Source organism: Lissotriton vulgaris, chromosome 5 (genome assembly GCF_964263255.1).
Source record: "Lissotriton vulgaris chromosome 5, aLisVul1.2, whole genome shotgun sequence".
NCBI classification, from domain to species: domain Eukaryota; kingdom Metazoa; phylum Chordata; class Amphibia; order Caudata; family Salamandridae; genus Lissotriton; species Lissotriton vulgaris.
This window is the reverse complement of record NC_141693.1, coordinates 111,552,885-111,570,301: the sequence shown is the minus strand read 5'-3', so window position 1 is coordinate 111,570,301 and position 17,417 is coordinate 111,552,885. Positions and strand designations below refer to the sequence as shown.

The 17,417-nt window shown below is 46.1% G+C and overlaps 1 protein-coding gene across 2 annotated transcripts in view; it reads left to right on the top strand.

The window, feature by feature from the left end:
• The window catches only part of QSOX2 (quiescin sulfhydryl oxidase 2), a 252,134-nt gene that overhangs the window by 174,991 nt on the left and 59,726 nt on the right, over window positions 1–17,417 (top strand). For both annotated transcript variants that reach the window (XM_086921012.1, XM_086921013.1), the window contains one exon: window positions 11,721–11,843. In XM_086921012.1, the coding sequence (XP_086777138.1) occupies window positions 11,721–11,843 (123 nt within the window). The remainder of the gene's footprint in view (window positions 1–11,720; window positions 11,844–17,417) is intronic.

Sequence of the window (17,417 nt, the reverse complement as noted above, 5' to 3'; positions counted from 1 at the left end):
GGTCCCGGGTCTGACCTCTGCTTCAGGGTCTGCCTGCTCTAACCAGTGAGCCACACTTCTCCACTTTTCTCCAGTTTCTTTTTCCCATTTGCAAAAATAAATCTGTGCGTTCTTAGCACTGACTGCTAATGAGTTGCCCTCTTGCCTGGAGGCTCCCCTTCTGGAATGAATGAATGAATGAATGAATGAATGAATGAATGAATGAATGAACGCACGCCATGCGGCCCCTTCTGATAGGAGTCATTCCAAAGTCTCAGTATTGGTCAGCTGCACTTTACAGCACGGTTTCTATTAGCAGCCAGTGGTATGGCTGGTTTCTGCTGATGGGTTTCCCGGAATGGGTCTTGCCAGAGACCACCGCCTTATGTACAAAGATTACTGGCAACGTCTTTCAGAGTAAATTTCTGTGCCAGGTCCGGCTTTATTTCTACTGGCCCGCTTCTTCCCGATGCTTAACTGTACGAAAGACCGCCACCGTAATCTATGACCAAAACTACAAACTCGTGTTCTGTAAATCCTCTGCATTTCCCCCACTTCTCACAAAGGGCACCGTGAGGGAGTTTACATAGAGCAGTGCAATAGTTTTATTCTGATCCAGTCTGCTAGGGGCACAAGGTTACTTGGAGTACATTTCATTGGGTCGTCTCCTTGTGTATGGGACGATAGGAAAGTTTAAATTGTGTGGCCCTAGGCATTTGCTTCACTGTGCTTCAATGCCATTTTAATGGTGGCCTCTGCTTTTTAGTCCAGTTTGATTCTACTTATTTGCCCTGAAGTGTAAAAGTGCCAACGTGGTTTCTCCTAATGGACACTTTTACATGCAGATTCCTCATTTCGTGAACCTTCCCCCAGGCACCAGACTGCATCTGGACATTTTGCAATAGCTCACCGGCGCTGATTACTTCATTACACCCCAGATATGGTGCCAAGGAACCCTGTACCAGCGCTCTGATGCCAGTTCTTTTTTTCTGTTTCATTTTCTCCATGCCCTTTGACACGGATCCAATGTCCTTTTCTCTAAAGTTGTCTTTGGGTTTTCAAGCTTTACGGTGCTACTAATCCAGTTGCTGTGGTTGGTCCCCTTCATGTTGTCTTCCTCTAGTGCTTTCTGCCTCCCCAGACCTGGTTTGCGTAAACCTTTGCATTTGCTGCCTCCATTGGTTGGTAACTGGTTGACTTGGGTGCAATAGGTTCATAGCTGTCTCCCTTCATAACACCCTTTACTTGTATCCAGACCAGTGGTGCCCCTCCTATCAGTCACTTTCAACTTTAAGGCAGGTTGTTGGTTTGTGGTCGCCCATCCTCTCTGACCTCCAATGTGCCTTCTGACTTGGCTCCTGCCTGGGCATAGGCCTGGTATTGCTGCCCAGTTCTGTCCTTCACCAGGGATGCGCTGTCCGGTCCACTCCCGGCTTTGCTGCTATTGGATGCTGACCCCACTTTAGCGGCTGCATCGCTCAAGCTCCGCTAATGAGGTTTAGGCCTCCTCAGTCTCTTTCTGTTGCATCTTCAGGCTAAAGGAGCTTCTAGGATCCTCCGATGGCCCTCCACCGTTGGCTGCTGCCACCACCGGTTTCAAGCACCTGGTTGGCTCTTCCTTTCCCTGACATATGCCCCTCCTCAGGGCAGCCTCTGCTTTGGCACAAGTCCACTTAGACCTCCTGATCTGCACCGTTCCTAACTCAACATTATCTACTTTGCTGTTGACGGCCTTGCCGTAGCTTTGTGGTCTTTGGTGTTGAAAGCATATTTCACATTTTCTTCTTCAGTCAAAGGAAGAGTTTTCACTTGTCTTTCACAGTGGCAATGGTTCGAAGTCCGAGCTGGTGTCTGACCTCCAGTGTATGCCAGGTCTTCCTTCAAGTGACATTTTTTCTTTCCATGAGGCTGTCCCCAAAGTTGTGGAAGTCTTGAATTTTCCAGTGGTTCAGGACAAGCTGTTAACAGGAATCCTCCAGTCTAGCCCTTCCTGTTTGGACTCCAAGCTGCTCTTAAACCAGGCACCGATGGAGCCCATTACATGCATCTGGAATCAGCCACCCTCTGCCCGAGTGGAGTGCGCACACCGAGCCACACGTTGTTACCTATTCGCTCCTGGTGACCCTGATTTTCTATCTTCTAATCTGGAGCCTTTCCATGCTGTGTGTCATCTCTCCATCTTTGTCTTTATCTGCCTTGGTAGATGTAGTATGGCAGCGGTTTGATAGGATTGTGAAGAAAATATTGCAATCCTGTTGCTGTGGCTGTATGCTCATGTATTGTAATTGCCTGCTCTCCCGCTACTCCCATGTTGTTTGGGCGATGGTACGGATGGTGGTTTCACTGCTCCCATGTCATGCCAGCGATACTTTACTAAAAAGGTTTGTGATGGTTTTGGAACTTATACACCACTTCTTAGATCAGGTCTTGCCGCAGTGGGCTCTGTGGCCAGATCAATGGACCCCTCTTTGCTCTTTCACTCTAGTGCTCGTTTGAGTCCCTCTGGGTTCCTGCGAGCCACCCACGCAGCTTTGCTGGACCTGTCTTTTAATCACTCGTCTGTTTTTTTGGGGAGTGTAGGCTGAGCAGGTCGTGGGGAGGTACAGACAGGATCATCCTCTTTTTCCCACTCTTGGTCTTTGTTCCTCGGCGCTGAAGGTTTTTTTTCTGCCTGTGGTATTTCTCAACAAACCTCAGGCTGCTTTCTCCTCTCCTTCACAGTCCCTTCTACTGGCCTTCATGCTCTTATTTGCACCAGCCTAGTGCTTACATGGCCGTGCATATTGTTTAGGAGTGGCTTTCTTCTAGTGTTCGTGGTGGTGTTTGCACTGATCTTGTTCCTAATGTGCTTAGAGTCTCTACCGGGCGATTGTGGCAAGTGGAAGATAGTGCGCTTCCAGTGATGTTGCCCAACAGGAGATGCTCTGACCTTGACTCTGCTTGTTGTGTGAATTCTCACACACTAGGGAAGACTTAAGAAGTCCTGAATGATGCAGCAAGCTTACTTGTATATTGTTTTTGCAAAGGGCGTAGGAGACACTAAATTTGTGGGGGAGATGGACACCCTTGGGGAGAGCCGAGCCAGAGATCTGGTTTGGCTCTAAGAGCCAAAGCATGAGCCCAGCCTTCGAAAGATCTAAATCAGGCATCAAATAGCTTGAAAAAATATAATAAAGACTTTAAAATGAAAAAATATATGTTTCCTCATTTCTCTGCCTTAATGAAATACATGCGATTATATCACTGAATTTAGTGACATTTTGTTAGTCATTTTTTAATAATACATTCAAGAATACCCCTGCACCATGACCACCCTGCCATGAATTAACCAAAATATTTCAGTTTGTCATGATCTCCATCCATGTTGCCTATATTGTTATTAAACATGAAGCAAGATTGTTTTATATTGTCCATATTCAGGCATATGTGAGCAAGGTTTTTCTTATTGTGCTCTCAAACTGGATGGTTAAAGGAAATGAAATAGTGAAAGTAAGGCGAAGGGCTGAGGATCACACAATTTGGTTAACAGTCACGTGTTTCAAAGAAGTGATTTTTAGGTCTTGGATACTAGACAGCTCAAGCTGTTAGGGAACAGACCTTTTTGTCAGCTTACTATAGGCTTAAGGCCATTGCTTACCGTAGGTTGTCTTTACTGTCACCCTCATGTACTTGCTGTTCTTTTGTTAACTTGTATGCCTCCTTCCTCTTCTTGTGTTTTTCCTTTCACTGGAGCATAAATGCATTACTTGGGTCCTTTCAATGATTGCTTTTCAAGTATTATTTTTTTTTCCTTTTGGGTTAAGCACACCATGAGTGTGTTTTCCAGCTGTCTCTCTTGTATACTTTGTTCTTTCCTGGCCGCACTCCATGGTGCTCTCTGTCGCCAGCGTGCTTTCCCCTTCCCACTCCGTGTGGCGCTCCCCCTCGTGATAATCAAGAAAAAGGACCCCCTGTATCCATAGGGTACCGGCACAGGAAAAAGGGAAAATAATTTAAAGAAAGCACCCCGTCTTCCCCTCATATACTTCAACAGTCAAATCAGCATTTTTATGACTGTCGGAAGGCTCCATTTTTATACATACATTTTATTACATATTATTTTTCAAATTCATTTTATATAGACAATCGTTTATTGTGTAAATTGCATTACATTAATTGCATAATATTAATTGCACATTTTGACAAAATATTATATATCTCAAACTATGACAAACCATGTTAGACAAATACTTGCAGATCAATAACATTTCACTAAAAACTGTTTCAACATTCTCTCCATCAATCAGTCACCACAATATTTGATGCAATTAATGTCGGCAAACTATCGGGAAAAGATGGCAGTGACAGACTCGCATATGGTCTGCTTCTGGTGATTGGGGTGGGGGTACAACTCCAAGACTAGCAAAGAATGTGCCATGATACGAATGATTGGAAACTGGGAAAGAAGTCTGAGACTCGCATTAGTCCCTCTGCTGTTCCAAATTGAGGGCGCAGACAGGTACCCGCTCTCGAGGCCGCTCCTGCTACAGGTCTTCTTCGTGGTCATGTTCTTCCAATAAATCCAAGAAATGCAAGAAGTGGAAATGGGACACATCCCCACCCTGCCACTCTCTATCCAAAGAGAAGTCAGGAAAGCGTCAAGGTGCCACTCGATTTCACTCCAGAGACCCGGTTGCTGGGCCGATTTCTCAGCTGGTCCCATTGTGACCCCACTTCTATTCCCCACTGAGCCATTGGCAAAGCTGTGGTAGATTGATGCCTTCAAGGAGTCAGTGTGGCACCGGTGGACAAGCCCTTCCTGTCTCTGGGGTAAGACCTTGACATTAAAACCATTTTGATCTAGACTGAGGTCGCGCCTCGACTCCACTCCAGCACTTTCGGTCCCAGAGCACCCCAATTCAGGCAGCACTCTTCCTCTTCCGCAAAGCCTTCCTCAGCGGCTTCTTCACGTTATTGGTTTTAATTATGATTTATTATTTATTATAACACTTGTAAAGCGCACTAATACCAACCGGTGTCCTGGCGCTGAAGTGGTAACTCCCTGAGATTAAGATTCCCCTGCTAGAGGGTAAAGAGCCATGTTTTGAGGTTTTTTCTGAAAGCTAACAGATTGGTGTTTGATTTGAGGGTCAGGGGGAGGGAGTTCCATGCCTTTGCTGCTCCTCCAACAAAGCTCCTGCCCCCCCAGCGTGCCTTCCTGATCCGAGCTGTTTTAATCAGTCCCATACTGGCAGACCTCGGATGTCTCTCTGGTCTGTACCACTGGAAATGATCCTGAAGAAACACCGGACCCAAGCCATGCAGTGCCTTGAAGACAATGCAGAGGGCTTTAAACATAATCCTCTTCCGCATCGGGAGTCAATGCAATTTCTCCAGTTCCTTGGTAGCTGATGAAAACTTGGGTAAACCTCCAATAAGGCGGGCTGCTGCGTTTTGTAGGACCTGAAGTTGGGCCTCGAGAAAGAGGCTGTTACAATAGTCGAGGCGTGAGAGAACGAGTGCCGTCCCCACCGTTTTTTTGCTTCCCTTAGGTAAGAAGGGGAGAACTTTCCTGATGGTTTTCAAGATCCAATGTATGGAAGAGGTCCACGCCTTGACTTGGGGTTTGAAAGAGAGTTGGCTGTCTATAATGACTCCCAGATTTTTCACCTTTTGAGCTGGAGAGGGCGGAGCTCCCATATCTGTCGGCCACCATCTGGGACTCCACAGATTTGAGTTGGACCCAAAGACCAGCACCTCGGTCTTGGAGGAATTTAGTTTTAAGCAGCTTTTTGCCATCCAGGACCTGCCTGCCGACATGCAGTCCTGAAACCTGGCTGCCACCCCCAGCTCTTTCCCCGGAAGCACCGAGACCACGATCTGGGTGTCCTCTGCGTAAGAGGTTAGCTCAAACCCGAAGGATCGGATCACCGGGGCAAGAGAGGATACAAATAAAGTGGGGCTAAGGGAGGATCCCTGGGGGACCCCCCCGGGGAGTTCGAAAGGTCTTGATTCGAAGTCCCCCATAGCCACACTTGTACCCGGTCTTTCAGAAAGGCCTTCAGAATGTTGAGTGCTTACCCCTGGATCCCGCAGCCCTCCAATCGGTCCACCAACAAAGCATGGTGAACCGTATCGAAGGCTGCTGACAAATCCAAAAGGATCAACACTGCCTGGCCCCCATCGTCGAGCACCTTCCGGACCTCCTCTGTAGATTTGATCAGGGCGGTCTCAGTGCTGTGTCCTTCTCTAAACCCATGTTGGGCCGGGTCTAGACCCTTCGAGTGACGCAGGAAGGAACAGAGCTGGGAGTTCATGATTTTCTCAACAAGTTTTGCAGGCAGTGGTAATCTGGCAATTGGTCTGTAGCTGTTGGGGTCCATAATGTCCAACGAGGTTTTTTTAAGTAGTGGACGGATGGATGCCCGCTTCCACACTGTGGGAAAGTCGCCCTTTTCAAACATTGAATTAAAAATGCCAGTTAGAGAGTCTGCAATAGTGACGGCTGCCAGCTTTGCAATTGACGTAGGGCAGGGATCTTGAGGAGAGCCGGACTTGGTTGCCATCAGGAGTTTTAAGACATCACCAGAGTTTACTGGCTTGAAGGCATCAAATTTCTTTTCCGAGGTCCCAGCAGGGGGAGCCCTGTGGGACTCCTCTGCGCGGCTGAGGGTCACCTGCTGTTCAAGTGTGGAAAAAATTGCTTGAACTTTATTCAAGAAGAAGTCAGCCAGTGATTCACAGAGTTCGATATTGGAGGTATATTGGAGATATCAACTTGACAATGATGATGGAGATAAAGAGGATGATTTCCCCACACAGTATAATGGTGATAATGAGGACATTCACATGGGCCAGTGGGCTTCAAATCTTCCTGGACACAGCTGTTGTCACCCATTAGACCTCCAATGAGAGAGAGTGCATCTTTTATGATGGTGATTAGACGTGCAGCTGAGACCCTGCATAGCCAACTATATCTGAACCCTTGCTCTCATTTAATGAGGCCCTGACCCACAGGGTGCGTAAGCAAAGCTGTGCCCTTGCCTACCACTATAAAGACCAGATGCGTAGGCTCGCACTAGGTGATCTGTACTTTCTTGCATAGCACCTGGCTCCTGAGAGGTTGGTGATCCAACCTTCCACCAATATTATTATTATTATTATTATTAAGCTGTTTTATAGCGCGCACAATTACTCCGGAGTATCCTGGCGCGGAAAGAGGGGAACAGTAGACGCAGAGCATAGATCAGCAAACATACTAGACAGCTATTCTAAACAGGTGAGTCTTCAGCGCTTTTTTAAAAGCAGTGAATTCGTCAATGCAGCGTAGAGCCGCAGGGAGGGCGTTCCATGCGCGCGCGGCCTTTACAGTCACAGAGTGGCCTCCCAGCCGAACACGCTGGAAGCGCGGGACCAGCAGCAGATGTTGAGCTGCTGAGCGTAAATCTCTGTTAGGGAAGTACCGCGTGAAACGTTTCATCAGATAGGCAGGGCCACACCCATTGATGGCTTTATGGGCCAGAGTCAGAATTTTGAAGGTAATACGATGCTGTACCGGCAGCCAATGCAGGCTCTCCAGATAACTTCTAACACTGATCCGCCTGGAGATATTCCCCAAAAGTCTGGCGGTGGCGTTTTGAATAATCTGGAGCCGCCCGATCAGATAGGCCGGTGAGCCACTGAACAGGGCATTGGCGTAGTCCAGACGCGAGAGAATTAAAGCTCTCGCGACTGACTCGCAGGCCGGGGCAGGCAGATAAGGGAAAAATTTTCTAAGAGACTTCAGAGTCCCAAAGCAGCCACCAGTGAGCCTCTTGATGTGCCCCTCAAAGCGGAGGTCTTCCCCAAACCAGACCCCAAGGTTTTTAGCCAAGGTGTTAGAGGCACATGGTGCAGGAAAGCCAACCGGCCACAGTAGGGATCGAAAATCAGGGGGGAACTGGCCATAGAGCAGGATTTCGGTCTTGTCCTCATTACACTTCAATTGAGCAGACGCTAACCAATTGAAGACTGAGGACAGACAGTTCTGAATCTGCTCAGTGTCAAGCGCCTCTCCAGGCCAGGTAAACAACAACTGCGTGTCGTCCGCGTAGGCTATAACTTTGGCTCCCAGATGTTCTGCTAGTTCAATCAGAGGTGTCAAATATATATTAAAGAGCAAAGGGCTCAGAGTCGAGCCCTGTGGGACTCCTGTCACGAGAGGTCTCGCCGAAGAGGAGTAAGGGGGGAGCCAAATCTGTTGGGATCTAGCCGACAGAAATGAGCTCAGCCAATCTAATGCAAGACCTCCAATGCCAATGTCGGCAAGCCTGGTCAGGAGGCATTGGTGGGGGTGTTTACTTGTTACAACGCATTTTTTACAACGCACTACTGTTACAACGCATCCATTACAACGCGGATACTGTTACAACTCATGTTTTTACAACGCATTTTTTTACAACGCAGGTACCTTTACAACGCATACCATTACAACGTAAGTATTGGTAAGTATATGGTTATATTTTAAATGTTATATGTTTGGGGTTAAGGGGTATTTTTAGGGGTTAGGGTCAGTTTTGGGTTTTAGGGTTAAGGGGTATTTTTAGGGGTTAGGGTCAGTTTTGGGTTTTAGGGTAAAGGGGTATTTTTAGGGTTCAGGGTCAGTTTTAGGTTTTAGGATAAAGGGGTATTTTTAGGGTTCAGGATCAGTTTTAGGTTTTAGGGTAAAGGGGTATTTTTAGGGTTCAGGGTCAGTTTTAGGTTTTAGGGTAAAGGGGTATTTTTAGGGTTCAGGGTCAGTTTTGGGTTTTAGGGTTAAGGGGTATTTTTAGGGGTTAGGGTCAGTTTTGGGTTTTAGGGTAAAGGGGTATTTTTAGGGTTCAGGGTCAGTTTTAGGTTTTAGGGTAAAGGGGTATTTTTAGGGTTCAGGGTCAGTTTTAGGTTTTAGGGTAAAGGGGTATTTTTAGGGTTCAGGGTCAGTTTTGGGTTTTAGGGTAAAGGGGTATTTTTAGGGTTCAGGGTCAGTTTTGGGTTTTAGGGTAAAGGGGTATTTTTAGGGTTCAGGGTCAGTTTTGGGTTTTAGGGTAAAGGGGTATTTTTAGGGTTCAGGGTCAGTTTTGGGTTTTAGGGTAAAGGGGTATTTTTAGGGTTCAGGGTCAGTTTTGGGTTTTAGGGTAAAGGGGTATTTTTAGGGTTCAGGGACAGTTTTGGGTTTTAGGGTAAAGGGGAAATTTTAGGGTTCAGGGTCAGTTTTGGGTTTTAGGGTAAAGGGGTATTTTTAGGGTTCAGGGTCAGTTTTGGGTTTTAGGGTAAAGGGGTATTTTTAGGGTTCAGGGTCAGTTTTGGGTTTTAGGGTAAAGGGGTATTTTTAGGGTTCAGGGTCAGTTTTGGGTTTTAGGGTAAAGGGGTATTTTTAGGGTTAAGGGTCAGTTTTGGGTTTTAGGGTAAAGGGGTATTTTTAGGGTTCAGGGTTAGTTTTGGGTTTTAGGGTAAAGGGTTTTTTTTAGGGTTCAGGGTCAGTTTTTAGTTTTTGGGTAAAGGGGTATTTTTAGGGTTCAGGGTCAGTTTTAAGTTTTTGGGGTACAGGGTAAAAATAAATTAAATTTAATTTTAATTTAAATTATTTATTAGCAAATAAATTAAATTAAATTACTTTGCATTATTTTTGGGGTTGAGGGTCAGTTTTGAGTTTTTGGGGTACAGGGGTACAGGGTAAAAATAAAGTAACATTAATTTAAATTTAAACTAATTTACGGAAATTAAATTATTTAAAATTACATTAAATTATACTTTTAAAATTAAGTTACTATTATATTATTCTTATTAATATATACTTACCAATACTTACGTTGTAATGGTCCGCGTTGTAAAGGTACCTGCGTTGTAAAAAAATGCGTTGTAAATACATGCGTTGTTACATGACCCGCGTTGTAAAAACCGCGTTGTAACAGTATGCGGAGTAAAAGTCCGCGTTGTAACATCATATATCCGTTGGTGGGGAACCGTGTCAAACGCGGCAGAGAGGTCCAATAAAATTAGAGCCGCTCTGCCGCCACCATCCAAACACTCTCTGACCAATAACAGAAAGCATTCCCTACGACTCCTCTGGACAGGGACTCTAAAAGGATTGAGGTGTTTGCTAAATAGATGTTCTCTATCACCTTGGATTGCGCTCACTTATTGCGGTCTGCCTCTAATCCTCTATTCTTGCCCTTTGGCCAGTGAGAACTTGCCAGCGGTTTCAGAGGAGTTGTGGACTTCTTTGGCTCAAATCATTCAGGAGGGCCTTAATGAAGCCAAATATGTCACCAAGGCTGGCCTGGACAACACTGACTGTTTGAGGTGTGCGCTGGGCACTAGTGTGGTAATTTGCCGCCACAGATGGGTGAGGTCTACTGGCTTTTCTTGGGATGTGCAGGCATTCCTAAGGGATATGCCTTTTGATGGTTCCTGCCTTTTTGGATATTCAGCTGATTCTGTCCTCAAACATTTTAAGGCAAGAGGAGCTTCAGCGCACTCTTTGGGCTTCTCAATGCCTACCTGACTATTTCCTCTACAGTTTGAACCCTATGGAGCCATACTCTGCCACCACCACAGCCATTGTATGGATATGGCTGGACATCCTGCAGCCATCGCGCAGGCCAACAGGGAAATGGTTCCACTCGTTCCCCCACCCCTGCAGCATCAGCCTCCAGTTCACTGTAGCTTGCATTTAGGGGCCTACAGACACCCTGTGGGGGGCATGTGTCGACATTTTCTTCCAGAGTGGCAGAACATCACATCCGAATGATGGGACCTCCAGATCGTCCAACAGGGCTATGCTATACCAATCTTTTCTGTCCCTCCTCAACTTCATCCCACATCACAGTGGCCTTCAAAGAAGCATCTTTCAGTCTTGCTGCAAACGGTGCAGGCTATATTGCCCAAAGGGGCCATCGAAAGGATGTCTGCCTTGAAAGTAACAATGGGTTGCTATTCCCTCTGTTTTCTTGTTCCTTACAAGGATAGAAGCATGAATACTATTTTAGCTCATTGTCCTCCTAAGGCCTTCCTCTGGCTGGACACATTCCAAATACTCACTTTGGCCCAAGTTCTGGCTGCCTGAGATTCAGGTGAATGGGTGGGTGCCTTGGATAGAACTGCAGGATGTGTATTTTTGTTAGCCCGTGCTGCAGTGCCAGAGACGCTACATCCGGTTCAGGGTTGGTCAGAGTCATTTCCAGTTTGCTATGCTCGATTTGGCCTTACCAATGCCCCGTGGGTGTTCACGCCATCACATTGTTCAAGTAGATTTGTTTTCCCAAACCCAGAATGCAGCGAGTTACATTTATGACTACGATAATACCACATTAAAGGGGCTTTGTGGCTTTAACAGGGTTCTTTACCTATGTAAAGTAGTGGTTATATGTAACCTGTGAGGCAACTCGAAACGGTACTTTTCTCATGTTAGTTTTGCTGTAATGTAGTACTTAACTGGAGTTTGACCTTTGCGTGTTGGTAATAAATGCATGAATGTGTTTTAATACAGTTGTTCCTAAAAAATTGGGCCACATTTACTTTTCCCTGCCATGGTATGAATATATATTTATGCCAGTGACAAGTTTCCGTTTGTGCTTTCCTTTTTCAGCAGAATGATTAATAAAGCTATAGTATATACATGTTTTTTCGGACATTGGACTGCAGATATAGGACGCAAACACCCATGAACGCCCCTTGAAACTTGTTTTTGTTTATCATAAAAGTTGTCGTTTTAAAGACATTTTTTTCACATCTATTTCCATCAGCTGTATCCTGGTCGTCAACCTGTGAAGAAGTTGTTGGAAACCTTGCACGAGTGGTTGGTGAACCTGCCCTTAGACAAAATCCCTTACGATGCCATCCTTGATCTGGTAAACAACAAGATGAGGGTAAGATATTGTGAGATCTGTATGTGAGGCATGTCTTGCAGAACAGCCTTTAGCATGAATCCGATGTCTTCCTTGTACAAGAGACTGTGTGCACGAAAACTATTTAACTGAAAATCATTGGCTCATTGATTCTTTTGTAATCGGTTGTAAACACCAAGTAAATCAATATTTAACTTTTAAGTTCTCTGAATTAATCAAACTTTGATGTTTTAGACTTATTGAAATTGGCCTGTTATCTTTTAAAATCAGTTGTGTTTTGCCTCAAGGCAGTATTTTTCCTTAACAGTGGCTTCTCTTCCTGCAGTGAGACCTTCAGCTAGCTTTGCCCTGATTCCTTCTATTTATCTTTTTATCCAGTAGTTTAAAACCTGTGCCATCTGGAATGTCAGTGAGTTTTTTTGGTCCAGTAGCTGTTAGAGCATCATCATGGGTACGTGTAGCTAAGTATGTATGCGTTATTTGCAAAGAGCAAACCTAGTTGAAGGGCAGGGAAGCATTGTCCATCATCAAAGGCAAAAAGACAATCGACATGTTATTGTTTAAATAACTAATTTGTATGAGCTTAACTGAGCTTTTAGATCTTCATGATGTAGAATGCTTTAAAGCTCTTTCCGGAATAGTTTTAGCACACAGGGATCATTCCAGATCCTACGTGCAGAGATAGGCCAAGGTGTCTTGTCTTGGATTATTGGTTTCCACTTTTCATCTTCAATCTCAGGCCAAAGCCCTCCTGTCCTCCTTCCTATCCAATCGAACTCAGCTAGTAAGTTTTGGTCGTTTCAACTCCCCACCATTTGCGCTCCCTTGTGGCATGCCACAAGGATCATCACTGAGTCCGACCTTATTTAACATATGTGTCGGACCTGGCAAGGCTTATCAAATCCTACGGGATGGGTTTAACATTGTACGCCGATGATATGCAATTGGTGCTAGCAATACACTATAATGGAGGGACAGTTGCGGCAAGCTTCCAAGAAGAAATGATAGCCATCAGTGCATGGATGGCTAACAATTGCCTCCAAATTTATTTATTATTTATTTATTTAATGGTTTTATAAAGCGCGTAGTAACTCGATGAGCATCCCAGCGCTGAGCTGTTTCTCCTGAGGCTTCCGGCCATCTGATTGAAGTTATGTTTGGGGGAAAAGGAGGGTCTTTAAGGATTTCCTGAACCGAAGATGGTTTGATTCTGTCCTCAGACTTCGTGGTAAACAGTTCCAGTGTTTGGCCGTGTGGACCGAAAAACGGCGGCCACCGGTTTTGGCTTTTTTAACTCTGGGAACTGAAATAAGATTTTCTCCATTGGACCGGAGGTCTCTTTTCACTTTGTAGGGGATTAAGATTTCTTTGAGAAGGGGGGGGCCGTTATTGTTGAGGGTCTTATGGGCCAGGCAGAGGGCCTTAAAGATGACTCTTTCTCTGATTGGCAGCCAGTGCAGAGACCTGAGAGCTGGCTTGGCGGAGGATCTTGAAGGTGTGCCCGTGAGAAGGCGGGCGGCAGCGTTTTGGGCTTTCTGCAGCGCATTAAGGGTGGCTTCAGGAGCTCCCAGGTAGATGGCGTTACAGTAGTCTAATCTCGCTAGGATTAGGCCCTGTATAAGGAGCTTCCTTGCGGTGGCTGGGAGCAGCGGGAAGATCTTCCTGCAGGCCCGGAGGAGACCAAAGCATGTCCCTGCTGTTTTATTTGCCTGGGTTTTGAAGGTCGTGTCCTTGTCAATCCACACACCTAGGCTTTTAACCTCGTTCTTAGGTGCGGGGGGGTCGCCCAGGCAGCTGGGCCAGAGATGAGGTGGAAGGGTGGGGCCCGTGTGACCTAACAGTAGTATCTCGGTCTTTGATCCGTTCAGTTTTAACGATGAAAGATTCATCCATCGATGGACTTCCGAGAGACAGCTGTGAAGGTCAGAAGGGGCATGATGGGGATGGGTGAGGGTGACAACCAACTGGGTGTCGTCGGCGTAGTTAATTAAGGACACGCCGAACGGGGTGATCCTCTTCTCCAATGGAGCCATGTATACGTTGAATAACTTAGGGCTCAAGGATGAGCCCTGCGGTACTCCACATCGGAGGGGGATGATAGGTGAGTGGCTGTCGTTCTCCCAAACCTGGAAGGATCGTCCTGCTAAGAAGGATTTTAGCCATTTCAGGGCCATACCCTTTATTCCAATTTCTCCCAGTCGTTGGACTAGGGTGGGATGGTCTACAGTGTCGAAGGCCGCACTGAGGTCCAGGAGGATCACTGCCACTGATCCTCCCGTGTCCAGAATGCTTCTGGCCTTCTCTACTGCCGCCAGGAGGGCGATGTCAGTGCCCTGACCTGGACGGAACCCTGTCTGGGAGACCCCCAATAGGTTGTTGTTTTCTAGGAAGAGTGACAGTTGTTTGTTCACCAACTTCTCTGTGATCTTGCTGTTTCCTGGGAGAAGGGAAATGGGCCTGTAGTTGGAAAGGTCCTTCGGGTCTAAGGAGGGTTTTTTTAGGAGGCCTTTAACAGCTGCCGCTTTCCAGCCGGGGGGGACTATACCTTCCGAAAAGGAGGAGTTAATTAGAGCCGTGAGGGGGGGGATGATGGTCCTGGACACTTTTTTCAGGAAGCGGAGGGGTGCAGGGTCGAGGGGAGAGCCACTTTTGATTGAGGCCATCGTTGCCTCTACCTCCTCCATTGTCACTGGGCCGAAGGCGTTTAGAGAGGGTTGAGGGTTATTGGCCGGAGGGATGGGATTGGTGATAGTGATGGTGAGATTCCGATCCGTGTGGGCCGGTTCAGGAGGGGGTATGTCCAGAAGGATTTTTTGGATCTTCTCGTCAAAGAATGTGGCTAAGTTACTGCATTTACTTTCTGCCTCCTTGGGATCGAGGGCTTTGAGTGGGGGGTCGGGGGCATGGAGGAGTTCTTTGAGAACAGAATAGGTTTCGTGGGCCGAGCAGGCAGCATTTTTAATTCTGCTCTCGTAGAAGCGAGTTTTGGTGTTGCGTAGCTCCTTTTTATAAGATTTTATGGAGGTGCGAAATGTTTCTTTATTTTCCTCTGTTTTACTTTTCCTCCACAGACGTTCATTCCTTTTACACATTTTGCGCAAAGTGTTGAGTTCAGGGGTGTACCAGGGTGAGGGGTTAACTCTCTTGGTATGTTTTAGCGAGTGGGTTTTAGGCAGGACGGAATCTAGAGATTGGGTGATCCAGGTGTTAAACTCTATGTCCCCAGTTATGGGGTCTAAGGATGGGAGGGGGACGTGTTCCCTTAGTTTGGCTGCCCAATTAAATTCAGACAAGACGGAGGTGATGATTTTTGGTAATCTCTCCCCTGTCTGGTCCCCCAATTGGTGGCCAGCCAAGCTGGGTTCACCTCCGTCCCCCGTCACAAAGGTCAGAAACCTGGGTGTTATGTTTAAAGATAAGCTGTCTTTCATACACCACGCCAATGCAGTTGTCTCCTCATCCTTCTACGTCCTCAGGATGATTAAAAAAAACTCCTACCGTTTCTCCCAATCAGTGCTGGTAGAACTCTTATCAGCACACTGGTAATGTCTAAACTTGACTACTGCAACAGTCTTAGTCAGCAGCCAGGAAAACGTCCTGAGTAAGCTACAACTGGTGCAGAACGCAGCTGCCAGGATTTTGTCAGGTACCCCCAAGTTTAAGCCGATATCCAAGGTGGTGCCACAGCTCCGCTGGATGCCCATAAGAAGCAGAACCAAATTTAAGGTGTTGTGCATTGTTTATAATGCAACCAACAACACAGGACCTGAGTTTCTGAAGAAAGCTCTCAGCTCATATATGCCCAGCCAACCTGCCGACTGTCCCTCGTACTAAGAAAGCTTCATGGGGCGATTAGAAGACTCAGTCTCAACTGCCAGATTATGGAACACGCTCCCCCTTCACATTAGGACTAGTCCTACCCTGCTAACCTTCAGAAAGCAAGTGAAACCCTGGCTGGTCAACCAATAAGTCACCCGCTCCATGGCCTTTCCTTTACTTCCAGTTTGTAGTGCAGAGACACCCACGGGAATTCGCGCTTTACAAGTTACTTAAAAAAGAAATCTGGTGGTTGTCTTGACTGCTGGTGTGCGAGAACCACCATAGATGGCGTACTTGTCAGCCATGCAAGTGGCATTTCCAGCTATGATTGCTTTGTAGAGGAGGTTGAAGTCAGTGGAATTCCATCAGGATGGGGCTATACGGTCATATCTATTCAGGCTCTTGATGTAGCATGCTTTTGCATGTCCATGCCTTTCACTGGGGTCAGTGTGGAGTCTGGTAGACTGGAACAGCATATTCCACCATCCACATCCAGCTGTATGACGGCTGAAGCAGCCGTTCTTGGGCCTCTGTGAGAGCTGGTTTCACTTTCTTTAGTACACAGAGCTGGTACCAAAGTCTCCTAGTTTTTCTGTGGATGCTGGTCACCCAATATACTTTGCAATGGGAGAAAGTTTGGGATCAAATCCATTCAGGTTCATTTAATTGATCCAAGCTTGGACTAGTTGGTGGTTGTTCTCAGTGAACAGCAAGAATTCTGCTTTTGGTAGGGTTAAGTTTCAATAGTTACTGGACATCCAGGTCTGGATTAGGTTATAGCAGTGTTTTAGGCACTGGCATTTTGGAGCTGAGGAGAGCTTCAAATACATTTGGCGTATTAGTAAATATTGATGTGGTCTGTGAGTAATATCCCAGCGAGATCCATGTAGGGATTGAAGATGACCGGGAGTGTGATGGAACCTTTGGGAACTCTGCAAGTGATCAGGAACTTCTTGTAGTATATACAGTAAAGTAGTATCTGAGTCATGCCTTGTGGTCTGAGCAGGGGCCCAGAGAGTAGAATTTGGGGAGGTCCTAGTGACCCAACGCAGAAGGGATGACATTTGGAGAGGCAGAGTGAAGGAGTTAGATGCTGGATGGATGAGGTCTCATGTAAAAAACTGTGCATTTACTCAACTCTACAGTTTCAGCTTGTTCCTTCTTGTGGGTCCCTTGTCACACTTCTAGAACCTAGAGGTGCCCATTTGAGCGAGCTGGTGTTGTTTGGATAGGTAGCTGGAGAACCAGCAAAGGATGTATTGAAGACTTCAAGGTGTGAATGATGGTGGGTTACTCAAACTTGCCAAAGGCAATTGTGAGGTTCAGTAATATCAGGAGCCAGGTGGTCAATTTTGCAGTATTTATGGGCTAATGGAAGGCCGCAGACTGTCTCTCAGTTATGCAGCAAACCAGGATTTCAATGCTTCATTCGAAGATCCAGAAAAAGATAAATTTATTTGCTGCATCAACTCATAGAATTTATGAATGTATTTCTAAATATTTGTATACATTGTGTTGATGGTTCAACTTAAATAAAAACCTTTTTTGTTTCAGTTTTCTGAAGGATTTGGGTACAACTGTGAGTGTTACCACATCCATGGGTTGATATTTAGTCCACTTTTATACTAGCTTCTCTTTTACGACAGTGGCCTACAAAATGTTAGAAGAGTGAGAGATAATTATGTGCGCCAGAGAGGGGGGTGTAGGCTTTAGCTTAAGCAAAGTAAAGGCAGGTGAGCCTTTCTTTGCTTGCTATAATGCTATCTTCCAATTCTC